Here is a 13,655-nt window from a genome sequence, read left to right as displayed (position 1 = left end):
ATCACGCACGTCCGGGCCGGGCCCAGGGGGCCGCTCGGGAAGGAGTGGCCGTGACTGGAATTGTCACCCACGCTTGTCAGTCTCGTCCACACTCTGCCGGCTGTGGAGTCAGAGCAAGTCCCCGTGCGTCAGAATTAACGTCCCTTCCCTGTGGCCGGGGGGCCTCTCCAGGGTGCAGGAGGAGGCAAAGTCGAGGCAGCAGCTGCTCTCCCAGAACGACAGGCTCCTGCAGTCTCTGCGGGTGGAGCTGAAGGTGTACGCGAAGCTGGACGAGGAGCACAGGAGGCCGAGAGGTACTGGGCGCGCTGCCCGAGGCGCTTCCCGTCCTGGGGCTGCTGCGTGGGGGCTGTGGGCCGGCCGCTTGTTCCGGAATGCCGCCGTCACACCCAGGCTTGCCTCCTGGGCGGAGGGGCACGCTTCACAGCGAGCCCCTCGGGCCCACTCTTCTTCTGCAGCAGCAAGAAACGCGGAAGGACGCGGGCTGGGGGGTCAGGCCAGCCGAGGCCTGGGTTCTCTCTGCCTCGCTCCTGGGCCGTGGGACCTTCCGCAGGTTGCCTCGCCCCTCTGGGCCTGGTTCTGCCTCCATCAAACATGTGTCCTAATGTCTGTTCTGTGGAGTCTTGAGAATTAAACGAGCTCATTTCTGAACAGCACACTATCACAGTGCCTGGGACACAGTAGACACTCAAGGAATAATCTGATTACACGTTTCCTGCTAGTGCGTGTTTCTTTGGTCCATTCATTCAGCACATGATTATGGAGCACCTACCACATCGCAGGGCATTGCTGCGGGATGGTGCTTCGCCCCGGTCCTCTAGACACCAGATCAGAGGGACTTGACTGTCAGGTCTAATGTTTCAGAATCTTTTTTGAGATGTGCTAGCGTTTTTGTTTTGTTTTGTTTTGTTTTGTTTTTTAACTAATTTTCCAGATGGTTTCTCCCTATTGAAAGTTTAGCTTTCTAGAAAAGGGTCACCTCACAGCTTTCATTTTCTCCTCAAGTCACTTTTCTTATTCTTGCTGTTGTGCCTTTTTAATATACTGTGGCTCTTAAAATCAGCCCCTTTCATTCTATAATTCCAGCCCAAATAGATTTTATTACTACTAGACATAATTTCGGGGTTTGGTGTGCAATTTGCGAGGCTTTTATGGCCAGAAGCGAAAATTAATTTCCAGCTCTTATTTAGGCTGTGGAATAGCGGCAATTAAGTCTGCCAATATTTTTGTTTTTAAGTCAAGTTGTTGTTTTAAATTGTACCTAGTTCTTAGGAAGGGGAGGGCGGTGGCGATGGCGGGTTTAAGACCCTGTTGCGCTCCTTTGATGGCTGACCTTTTGGAGGCAGAAGACGTTCAAGGTTTTCCCTTTGCGCTTGTTTCCAGAGCCATCAGGAGAAGGCTGGAGGGGACAGGACCCTTTCAGTGACCTGCACGGTCTCCTAACAGAGATCCAGGCTCTGCGGGGACAGCTGGAAAGGAGCATCGAGACCAACAGCATGCTGCAGAGCAAGCTGGAGGGGCAGCTGGCGAAGGAGGGGAAGAAGGCTCAGGAAGGAGCCCTCACCGGGGCTCTCCAGACCCCGTGTGTCCCCGAGTGGCCCCTGCAGCTGGACAAGCACGGTACTGCCCCCGCACCTCCTGACCTCTTGAGATTGCGGCCCTGTGCATGTCACTGGGACACGTGAGCTTCTGAATGGTGCCCTTGCCCCGTGGAGGTGTCCCTCCGCTGACTGCAGGCATGCTGGACCCCAGGAGCCAGGGTCCTGGCCACTGAGCAGTCGTCACCTTTGGCAGGGTGGTCCGATCTCCGTCCGGGGCCCTCGGTTCTCAGGGAAGTGGAGTTTGGGCTGCCAGCGCTCTCTTCGCCTCCTGTCTTGTCCCCCCTCCCCCATCCATTTAGCCCTGCCCATATCGCTCCACTGAAAATCCTTTTTGGTCCCTCTTACTGCCTTTTAAAAAGAATCTAAACTTATTACACTGGCTCTCAGTGTCTTTCAGGATCTGAAAGCATCCCGGTAGGTTTGAAAACTGATTCTGTTTTGCCATTTGCTTGTGGGTTTATTGTCTAGCCCTGCAGAAGCTGTGTAGGGTAGCAGAAAAAGGACAGGAGCGGGTCCCCATCATTCCTTTGTCCCTTGCCCAGCACAGAGCCAGGAACAAGCCAGAAAGTGGTCAGACTTAAGGCAGTTGGCCAGGCCATCCTCTTTGCTCTATGGATGGAGAGCCTGAGACCCAGAGAGGGTACTGGGCTCACCCAAAGTGACATGGCAAATAGGGGCAGAGCTGCAGCTGGAAATCATCTTTTAGCTCCCGAGTCCAGTGCTGTCCCTGGAGCACCGCCTGACCCGACGGAGCCTCAGGTGTCCGGGGCCATCACCCGAATACCCGCAGCGTGGGTGTGCACGTCCAGTGGGACAAGGAATGTCAATATAGTTTATACAAAAATATTGTATAAAAGTTTGGACTTAGTCTTTGCTGGGATTGGGAATTCTGTTTATTGCCCTTAATTAAAAAAAAGAAATTAAAATCTCTTAAAGAGCACCCAGTGTGCTTTAGAACTTACCGTGATCGATTTATTGATTTCTCCTTGATAAAGAATTTAAAGTTTTAACCAGAAGATGATGTGACGATATGAAAAAAAAAAAAAAGTGAAGAAAAATCCTTCATGATTCTACAGAATGATAATATTTTGCTTTGCGTTATTTCTCTTCATTTGATAATCACATGCCAGTGTGAATTTATATTGTTCACGTTGGGTTTTGTGCCATTCTACGGCCTTTCTTTGTTTTTGCCCAGTGTTGCATCATGAATGGTTCCCAGTCTTTCACACGGGCTTCCTAATTACTGTTTTCAGATTATCGCCAGTCACGAAACCATTACCGCGGTGATTATTAAAGTGGTCTCTGATTTGGAGCTTTAATAAACGTCGACGTTAATATGCTTTTTGCTGTTAAACAGCATTCTTAGGATAAAATCCTACTAGTGGAATCTCAAAAGACTTGGAAAGGAGCCATGTTGCCTCCTTTTGCGTGGGATGTATATCAGTAGTGGGTGTCTGTGTTTTAAACGTAGGCTCCTCCTGGCCCTACTTCGGGCTTAGCGGAGATGGGACTGAGGAGATAGGGGGGTGCTCTGGGGACTTTGGGGCAGGGAGAACGATCCAGGACCAGGGCTGCCCAGGAGGGACAGTTGGGGCAGCTGAAGGGAGGCGGCCATTGAACAGCATTTGCTGCTTCTGAAACCGGTCCGGGGTCAGCCTAGGTGTGCCTCGCGAGAGGACCCGGGAGAATGTGTTGAGAATCCACAGTGCTGTCCCAGTGCCGCAAGTGCTCCTGTGTCCTCGAGTGGGCGTTGGAATTCTTCCTTCGGCCGGGCCTTTGTTCCTTTGCAAAAGACTTTTCAGGATTGTATTTAAGCGCCCTTGTTCCAAAGTTCTGCTCTGAAGATGGCTGTTTTGGGCAGAAAGCAATCCCTCTGAGGGGCCAGCTCCTTGGCCCTGGAAATGAAGTGCGCCCTTGGAGGCGGCTGGGTGGGAAGGGGCTGGTGGGGCGTCCGAAGGCCTGGACACTAGGCACGGTCCTCACTGTGCCTCCGCACTCTGGGTAGCGCTGGCTGGATCACCTGCTGTCCCTGCCCCTCGGTCGTCCCTCCTCCACCAGGTCTGAATGACGGTGCCATCCTGCCCACGGTGCCACTGGGGGGTTGAGGTGTACAGGTGCTCTCGAGATTTCAGAGTGGCAGGCCACCTCGCCATCTAACTGGCTTTGCCCCCTTACGCTGTTTCCAGCGCATCGCTTCCCAATCTCTACTCTGGGGCCTCTTCTCTCTTGCTTGGGTGGCTCCCGCAGCCTCCAGACTCACTGCTCCAGTCCAGAACACGGCCCTCAGCTTGACCTTGCCCTGCCTGACGCCCTCGAGGGGGCCCCACCGTCCTCTTTGTTCTGCCACCAGGGCCCTCCCTTGTGCCCTGGGCTCCGCCTACCCCTTGCTTGATCCTCCCCAGAGGCGAAGGTGTCCTGTGGCTCCGTCCCCTGTACCTTTGCATCTGTTCATCCCTCTGCCTGCCTGCCTCCCGCTCCCTCCCCAGGGCCCGCAGCCCCTGTGCTTCCCTCCCTTACCCTGACCACCTGGAAGGGAAGCTGCCTGTTCACTTGTTGGGCAGGAGGGTCCTTCCAGAGGGGAGACTGGGTGTGCTCACTCTGTGTCCCTGGGTCCTGCAGAGGGGATGCCAGGAAGATTGGAGTGAATGCTCGTGTGTGGCTGGTACTTTACTGTTTTCTCATTCAGTTCTTTCTCAAACGCCCATGACAGCGTATTTTCCTTCTCTTCTTTCGCATTTTGTAGATGCTGACAAGTGCCCCATGCCTGGAGATAATTCCTGCGACCTGTTTGACTCCCGCCTGGTGGCGCCACCACGGTCAGGTGCGGAGCTGAAGGCTGGGTAACTGTGGCGCGATTGGGTTTGGCAGGAGGACTTTTTAAGTTGAACCAAAGGGGGTCCCTGGTCTAATCAAGAGGGTGCTTGCCAGGATTTGGGGTTTCACGTTCTCAGCACGTCTAGCTGGTGATCTCCTCTAAGCCAGTTCGTCTGTTCCTAGCTGTTACCGACCTTAGCAACGTCATTGGGTCCTTGTTGCCTTAGATGAAAAAGTGTCACCGCCTTGGTGTAGCTTGTAAGGCCCTCCAGCGTCCAGCCTCACTGGGTCCATCCAGCCCTGTCCTTGTGCATCCGTGCTGCCGACAGAGGGGTCACCGTCCTGCAGACGGGCCTGCACTTTCCTCTCCCCGGGACGGTGCGATGTGGCTCCTCCTTTTTCAGACCACCCTTGTCCCATTCTCTGCCAGTGCAAGCCCCGTTCCCTCCCTGAGACTCATCCTGAGTGCAGACTGGTCTGTGACATGCCTTTCTGGAGCCCCCCAGTCAGAGCTATTCATCCAGACTTTTTTTTTTTTTTTTTTTTTCAACGTTTATTTATTTTTGGGACAGAGAGAGACAGAGCATGAACGGGGGAGGGGCAGAGAGAGAGGGAGACACAGAACCGGAAACAGGCTCCAGGCTCTGAGCCATCAGCCCAGAGCCCGACGCGGGGCTCGAACTCACGGACCGCGAGATCATGACCTGGCTGAAGTCGGACGCTTAACCGACTGCGCCACCCAGGCGCCCCGTATTCGTCCAGACTTTTATTGATCCAAAGGTAAAGACCAACAGGCTTTACCTCTGTTTAGTGTAATCTTGCTTCGTGTGGAAGCCCGCTCACTTGTTGCTTCTCCTAGGAAGCCTTTCCTGGTCTCCCTTCCCGCACAGAGAATTGATTATTTTCTCCTCTGCGCTCTGGCTCTCTGTCATCGTGCTGTTACACCTCCCGCATGGTGTCTGATTAGACCACGGGCTCCCGGAGTGCAGACACTGGCCTGATTCATCTGTGCAGATCAGGGCTCTCTGCAGACTGGGTGCCTGAGAAGTGTTGGCTGAATTGAATCGAGCTTGTCCCGTGAGACGAATAAGCCCAGCGTGGGGTAATCCGCAGACAGAGGCCCTAGAGCCAGGCCTCCCCTTGCACGGTGCCTCGTGGCCTTGGGGTCTGAAGGCCTCTCTTCGTCCTCCCGCCTGGCTTCAGCGTTGGTGAACACAGGATACCGGCCCAAATAGATCTCACATCTTCCCTCTCATGTTGTAGCTTCGGAGACTCCGCCGCTCTCTGGAAATGACACGGACTCCCTCTCCTGCAGCAGTGGCACTTCGGTCACCGGCACCCCGTGCGCGTCCCACCTGGTCCCTGGCCACCGCCTGTGGGCCGACGACAGCGGCTGCCACGTCCTGGGCCTGACTGGGGACTTTGAGGCCCTGTGCCAGCAGATTGGCCAGGGCCAGAAGCTCCTTGCCGAGATGGCCCTTCAGATCCAAGAGGCTCCACGCCCTGCAGGTCTGGAGCTGGAGACAAAGGTGAGCTGACGGACGGCTGGAGGCCAGGAGGTACTCACTGAGAGCAACACGCCCAGGGGCCGCCTGAGGGCCCTAAGACGGCGAGGGTGCACAGCTTCTCGGGAAGGCCCTGGGAAGAGGGTCCGGGAAACGTAGCCCGCCAAAGCTCAGAGCTCAGGTCCAGTCCGGGCGGCTGTCCTGTGGGGGGCACTTGTTGTGGCTTGTCACCTGTGTTAGTGAGGTCTCTTCGCTGGGGTCACTCCTTCCTGCCTCGTCCTCCCGGAACCCTCCTCACTGTAAAGTTACCTCTTGTTGAAGAACCTCGTGCCAGGTGCTTGGCATAAAGTTATTCATTCACTTCCTCCAAGGCTCGGGGGTCAGATTCTCTTTTCCTCCCCGGCCGGACCCCCAACCGCCAAGCTTCCACGGGTCACGTCTTCTGGTCCCTGTTCTCAGGTCCTTACTGAGGCCCTGTGCTTCCCGATACCCGATTTGCCATTTTGTTTTGTTTTATTATATTGTAGGAGTCAATTCCGTATTTTATATTTCACTAGGTAATAAGCTTCAGGAGAGCAGGGATAGTATTTCTTTTGCTCATTATCGTGTATTTACTACCTAGCACAGGGCCTGGTGTGCAGTGTGCATGCACATGGTGAATGGGTGTTGAACGTAGTAAATACTAGTAAGATTTTTGTTCTTTTCTGATCATCTTTGGTGTACAAAAGGTTAGAAACTGTAGAAAAGTGTAAAAACATCACATAGCACTCTGCTAAAAATTTTGGTACACACACACACACACACACACACACACACACGCACACGCTTTTAGCTCATTCATGAAGTTCAGTAAAACTGACTCCTACTGGGGTGCCTGGGTGGCTTGGTCGGTTAAGCGTCCAACTTCGGCTCAGGTCATGATCTCACGGTCCCTGAGTTCAAGCCCCGCGTCGGGCTCTGTGCTGATCGCTCAGAACCTGCAGCCTGTTTCAGATTCTGTGTCTCCCTCTCTCTCTGACCCTTCCCCGTTCATGCTCTGTCTCTGTCTCAAAAATAAATAAATGTTAAAAAAAAAAAACCTGACTCCTACTTCTATGAGTTTCGTGGTTTGCCTCTCAGCTAACATACTAACAATTTTCCTGTCCCATTCAATATTTTTCTAGAACTTGACTTTTCTTGGCTGACAAAGAAGCCAACACGTGGATGTACCACCGTTTATGTACTCTTTCGCCTGGTTAAGGTGTGGCGCACATCCTTTTAAACCCTTTAGGGGTTGTGAACCCTTTAGAGCCCTTGCTGATCACCGTTGATACATTACTTTCCAGAAGTATCACTCGTATCCCCGTTTACAAGTGAGAGTATCCTACTCACTACACTTGCGTCTTCGTTGCGTGATTTGATTTGTAAGTGGGTTGTTGTTTTGGTTTTTTTTTTTGCCAACTCAGTAGCTAAAAAGAGTAGGCCATTTTATCTTGTACTGATTTTATTACTTGTGAACACAGTGCTCTTTTAACTTCTTTTCTTCTTGAACTTTATTGTCTTTTCCCTTCTCTGACTCGTGTTCTTTGCTTTCTCGTGCCCTTGACACCCGCCAGGTAGGCTTTGCCCCTGTCAGCAGAGGGCGAGGGAGACTTTGCCGGCCCCGACTGGGTATTGGCAGTGTGCACACGGCCGTGTCGCAGGGGCTGCTGGAGACGGGAACGTTCGCGTCCCGTCACTTGCCCTCGGCACCCTGTGCCTTCTGGAGAGGCTCCATGGTGCCGAGCCACGCGAACCGCCCTCCCGCGGACCCTCTTCGTGGCCTAGTAAATACGGTTAACGCAGGTGGTTATTAGTCGTGGTTATTGATTGGGCTGAAATCACCACCGAAATTCTCTCATAATCTATAATTCACCAGTCTTGAAGAACAATAGATTGGTGTCGTCTGGCCCCAGGCCCTCGCTCAGCGTGTGGATACAAACCCCGTGGCCTGGAGATTTACGCTGCCCGTTAAAGCCGGCTTGTCAATAATCCTTTTCAAGACTGCCTGTAACACCCTTCTCATCCCCCGCCCCTCCCCCTCACGCAGGGTCTACACTCGGCGCCCCCGGGCGGGTTTGTCACCGGCGTGGGCACAGCCAAGCTGATCCTCGAAGAGGCCGCGAGGTTACTGACGCTCTTCTGGAGGGTCTCGCTCCCCACAAATGACCAGTGCTCGCTTCAGGGTGAACAGGTAGGAGGGGACACAGCCTTGCTCGCGGCAGATGTGCTCTCAGTTTGGGGAACAGTCAGAGGGAGGGGAAGGTGCCTTGTTTGTCAAGAGTGACACGCCAGGTGCCGTGCCGGCTGCCTCAGGCGTGTTCTTACCTGCTCCCCCAGCGCCTCTGCTGGGCCGGCCTGTGCTCCTGACTGACCGCAGGCCCACTCCTGGTACGTCTTTGTTGAGGGAAATCCCGTCTGCATCTTGTACAGGAAGCTGAGACTGCGGGAGAGAGGCCCGACCAAGGGTACAGAGCTGGTTTTGAAGGCACAAGTATCAGAATCCGAAAGATACGCTTTTATTGTACAGGTTTTAAGTCCTAGTTTGTCCTCAGAGACTAGCTCATTCCCTTCCACTCTAAATCTCTTTTCATTTTAGGTGCCTTTCTCCGGACCGTCTGATGCTTCTGGCATCATATTTTAGTGGGTCTTGCTCCAGTCTCTTCCATTACTAAGAAAGGTTTTTGGTTTTTTTTTTTTAACCAATGAAAATCATTTATCGTGAAACCACTGAAACTTCCCTTGAAAGCTTGACTTTGCAGTAACTTGAACGTGACTGAGTTCAGAACTGTTGCTCCCACCACCGCCCTCACCCCCATCTTTCACGGCACAGACCGGGCGTCCGGCAGAGCAGACGCTCCCTGGGGTTTAGTCCGCGGGAAGCAGGTCGAGCAGCCACTCTGGTCATGAGAGAAGCGTCCCTGGAAGGAAGGGCCCGCAGATGACGCAGAGTCAGAACTGTGCTTGGCGGTCTGACAGATTCGCTCCCCTTCAGTTACCTGACCTGTGACTTTGTGCCAGAGGCCAGCAGGCAGGCAGAGGGGAGTTTGAGTTCCACGCCGGTACTTGCCCTCATTACACCCGTTCTGACGGTGCTCGGGTCCCCCACCCCCCCCCCCCCCCCCCCCCGTCGTGGCAGGGGAGCAGCGGCGAAGCAGCTCTCTGCTCCGAAGGGTCTCACGAGCCCCTCCTGAGGCTTCCCTCTCAGGATCCTGCGGAGGAAGTGTGGGTGCACGAAGCTTGGCGAAGTAGGTAACTGGTCATTTCGCAGGGAAATCATGTTTTGCCCACTTCTAGCGGGGGCGGGGGCCATGGAGAGGGAGAGGGCCCGCTGGGCTCCAGACCCATGTTGGCCTTTGTTTTCTGCTCACCCACCAAGCTCTTCCCGCCGTAGGCCTGATAGCACAGATGCTCTGACTGCCCCCCCCCAACCAACCCTGGCCCACCGGCTCCCACTCGAGTTAATGTCTGTTTCCTCTGTTTTCCAGGAGGGGCCATGGCTATTTTCATATGTTTGAATGAATAGTTTTTCTCTCATATTAGCAGCCTAGCACTTGCCCGTATGATTTATAAAGCAGAGTGTGTCCGAACGGAACCCAGCGCAGTGTTTTTGTCCTCAGTACACAGTAATGTCTGTTAAGTAGACGGAACGCAGTTCTTATTTCATGTGTGTGTATAAATATAAATTATAGACACGTTGATCTCTCCCACCGGCCAGCTAGTCCGGCGACTGGCCAGTGCTTGTGATGACTCACCCTTCTTTCCAGACGTTTGTCGTATAATTGATTATGCTCACTTTAGCATCATAGAATTGGAGAGCCAGGAAAAGGACCTTAGAGACACTCCAATACGATGGCTCGTGGACACAGACCCCCTGTGTGGTGTTAAATTGCCTCGAGCCACTTTTCTGCCCCTGCCTGTGTTTCATATGGTGCCTTTTTCTTAGTGTGAAATGTGTGTAAAGCAGATTTCCGAGTTGTCGCCAGCAACCCCAATGGTTTTTTTTTTTTTTTTATGACCTAAGGTTTTCTCTGTCATTAATTTGCCTTTTGCATGTACTATACCACCCCCCTGCCATCCCGAGGGCTAGTCTGGAAAGTGTGTATCATACTCATCTGTTTTATCTAAGAAAGTTGTGAGGAGAGATACGAACATATACACCTACTTGTTTAGAAAATTTTTGATTAGCTGGAACAATAAACGATCACAAGAAAACAGGCTACCTGGGGAGGTGGGAAGGAAGAGGTTGGAAGGACGGGCGTAGAACGTAGATTTCTCTCCCGAATGGACCTTGTTTCGCCAAGTTTGGCGTTGAAACTATGTAAATGTTTTAATTAAAAATAAATCAAAATGAGAATAGAAGCAATCTCTTAAAATTCATAGCAAAATGAAACAGACCTTCCCATAGACATCGTTGAAGGCATTACCCACACAAAGAGGAAACATTTCAAGCCTAGAACACGGTAATTTGACTGCATCCCTAATGCAACTACTCGGAGGTTAAAAAGGACCTGCAAAAACCATTTTTGATTGTTTCTAGTGATATTGTTAATAACGATACTGGTGCTGATAGTTAAAACTGTCATATTTCTATTAGAGGACCAAACAAATAGCTAATTTATTAAGATTTTTACTGTCAGGGAAGAGAGATAAATTTAAAAAAATCAAAGAAATAAAAATCCTGCCATCCTTGATTTGAAAATATCAGCATGAACTCATGGGTTTCCGATTAAAAACATTTACGCTTAGGTTTTAAAAATGTCCAATCCAGTACCAGTGAGTACCTCAAGCGCCGAATTATGGTTTCTAAGTACCTTTCCCCACTCACGGGAACGAGGACTCCCTGGAGAACGAGACTCCCTAGGTCTGGGGCCGGAAGTATACACTATGAGCCTCGGACATCTCTTCATCATAGGGAAAAAGAGGGGAAGGAGGGAGTAAAACAGATTTACGGCGGTTCTCAAAATATGGCCCCCTGGACAGCAGTGTCAGTGTCGTCTGAAACTTGTTGGAAAGGGAAATTTGGGGCCTCACCCCAAACCTGCTGACTCAGAAGGTCTGCTTTTACAGGTCGTCTTGGTAGCCCTGGGAACCACCGGATTAAAAGGAACTTAAGAGACGTACAGTCACGTGCTAAACATGGAGTTTATTTGGATGCTGGGGAATCGGACCAGTTGTTCAAAAAAATTACGATGCACTCAGGGAAATGTGTCTCCTGACACGTGGTGATATTAAGCAATTTCTGTCATTATTTGAGATGTAGTGATGATGTTGTGTTTTTCTTTTTATAGATTTTTTTTTTCTAGACCTATATACCAAACAACTGTATGGCTGTGAAATGTAATTAGCTCCTGGGATTGAATTTAAAAATAGTTGTCGGGTGCAGATGGGCAGGGACGGACACGTAAGGGGTTTGGCCGTGAGTTGATAATGGCCGAAGCTGGGTGGGTGCCTGGCGGTTCTTTATCCCGTTCCAGGACGTTTGTAAATGTTTAAGATTTTTCATTACAAAAAAGAAAAAACCAACCACTACAAAAGCCAGCTCCAGGAGTCACGCCGCCTACTGGTGCTGGGAGGGGCGTGGGGTCCAGCCCTGAGCTGGGCTCTGTGGCCCTGAGGAGGAGTTGGTCTTTTGAACTCTCCCAGGTGTCGGGCACCCTGCTATGCACTCAGCACCTCCTTCCATCCCTTCCTGGAGCCTCCAGAGCTAGGTATTATTATTGCCACCTTCCAGAAGGAGGAACTGAAACTTCTTGCTTTGTCATCATCACAGCTGGAAGTGACCAAGCCCTGTTGTGGTCGAGCCCTGTTGTGTTTACCATGGTGAATTCATCCTTGTGAAAATGAAGATTTTAGTTCAGTGGAGCAGCAGACAGACACAATGAAAATTGCTCGTTTTAAAGGCTGGATAAAATATGTATAAGGTGCAGGGTGCCAGGGTGGCTCAGTCGGTTGAGCATCCAACCCCTGATTTCGGCTCAGGGTCACGACCCCAGGGTCATGGGATTGAGCCCTGTCGGCTCTGCCCTGAGCGTGGTGGAGCCTGCTTAGGATTCTCTCTCTCCCCCTCTGCCCCTCTCCCCTGCTTGCTCTCTCTCTCTAAAATAAATAAGGCGTTTGGGGAGAGCAGGTGAAAATTGACCCACCAGTTGGCAAAGGGTCTCGCAGCACCTACTGTGTGCCAGGCGCTGGTGGTCAGAGGGAACAGTGGGGTCTTGGGTGAAGCAGCAAACAAGTAGATGACCAGTTACGGTTCCACATGAAGTGGGCAGTGATAGAGGGAGCGCTGGGCATAGTGGGTGCCCGAAGGAGCGCTAACCAACCTAGACTCGGGGTGGGGAGGAGTCTCAAGGAAAGCTTCCTGGAGGAGGTGTTGCCCAAGGTGACTTTTGGAAGAGGACTAGAGGTTAGCCAGGCAGGGGTGAGGAAATAAATCATTGTCTGTCTGCAGGTGTATCTCCTTTGTGTCTCACTCTAGATGGATGGGTCAGGGGTTATCCAGGTTGTGTGGCCTAGGAAGCCATGACCTGAACACAAATCTTTGTGGGCTCTTAGCGTGAGGAAGAGAATCAGAGACAATTGAAGGTTTAAGTTCGGGTCTGTTGTGGAAGAACCGTTGACAGTCTTGTAGCTGACACAATTGGTGAATCTTGAAAGTAGGTTAAAGCAGGGAATCAAGAGATGATACATACCTTAAACACTGTAATATAACTGAAAACAGTTCAACGTACATTCACTTGGCATTCTTTTGATGTAGGGCCGGGGCCTTTTCTTTGAATACGGGTCTGCTGATTAGGGTTTCACATCTTCCTTCTTTCATAAACTACATCCATAATGTATGTCTGTCACTTCCAGTTTCTGTTTTTTAAGATGAAGAAAAAAACGCAGACACTTGTAAGGCAACTCGAATATAGAATTCTTCTAGACTCCGATCCTCCCACGTCTTCCAGAGTTGATCCCCCCCACCCCACACACACCTAATTTGCCAGAAACGTGGTTTTTAGTGACTTGCCTTTATCACGTCTTTTCTGAGGCATATGTTTTCATAGTTCTCTGTTCTCATGCATGTATTTCATGGGTTTACTAATACTTAATTAAATCCTGTAACCGATTGCAAGTACAATTGCCTTATAGACAAGTTTGGGAACAAAGTAAAGTGGTTCCTTGTAAGCTGACCGTCGCCCAACATCTGCCCTCTCGGGAGCAGAGGTGTTTCACGGAAGCAGAGGGTAGCCTGTGGTGGGGGGGCTTATGAGAGAGGAGGGTCCTCACCTCTGTGAGCTAGTTCCCTGGAGACGGTGGAGAGAGCCCCCGGGGTGTCCACATTCCACGGGAGAGCTGGGGACTCTGGCTACCCTCTCCCCACCCCTCTAAAAGATGGAAGCTGTCCGAAGGATTAAACTCTCCTCGTAATGCTTTTACGTTCTCTTTTTTGTACCATCAAAAAATTTGCTTTATAGTTTTTGTAAAAAACCATAACAGAACCTCACACAATTCTGATACATTTTAAAAAAATGAAAAATAAAACTTCTAAATCACATCCCTCAGAGATAAATCACCGTTAATCATTTTGACATTGTCTCTTCGTCATCAGTTTTTTAGACATCTCCGTATACGCATGTACGGATATAGATAGATGTATGCGGTTTTCTGAAACAGGAATGCCTGATATACAATAGCTGTTCTGGGCTCTTTTTGTCACTAATTGTGATCATCTTTC

The 13,655-nt window shown here is 51.1% G+C and overlaps 1 protein-coding gene across 15 annotated transcripts in view; it reads left to right on the top strand.

Annotated features, from left to right (window-relative positions):
- CDK5RAP2 (CDK5 regulatory subunit associated protein 2) overlaps positions 1–13,655 on the top strand; it is a 172,194-nt gene that overhangs the window by 153,017 nt on the left and 5,522 nt on the right. For 14 of the 15 annotated variants that reach the window (XM_045469565.1, XM_045469580.1, XM_045469575.1 and 11 more), the window contains 5 exons: positions 172–293; positions 1,381–1,617; positions 4,342–4,419; positions 5,676–5,941; positions 7,986–8,129. In XM_045469565.1, the coding sequence (XP_045325521.1) occupies positions 172–293; positions 1,381–1,617; positions 4,342–4,419; positions 5,676–5,941; positions 7,986–8,129 (847 nt within the window). Of the gene's footprint in view, positions 1–171; positions 294–1,380; positions 1,618–4,341; positions 4,420–5,675; positions 5,942–7,985; positions 8,130–13,655 lie in introns of those variants that run through there. The other variant, XM_045469577.1, reaches the window with a different exon arrangement.

The sequence above is a fragment of the Leopardus geoffroyi genome, chromosome D4, assembly GCF_018350155.1.
Source record: "Leopardus geoffroyi isolate Oge1 chromosome D4, O.geoffroyi_Oge1_pat1.0, whole genome shotgun sequence".
NCBI classification, from domain to species: domain Eukaryota; kingdom Metazoa; phylum Chordata; class Mammalia; order Carnivora; family Felidae; genus Leopardus; species Leopardus geoffroyi.
This window is presented reverse-complemented; position numbering and strand designations above follow the sequence as displayed.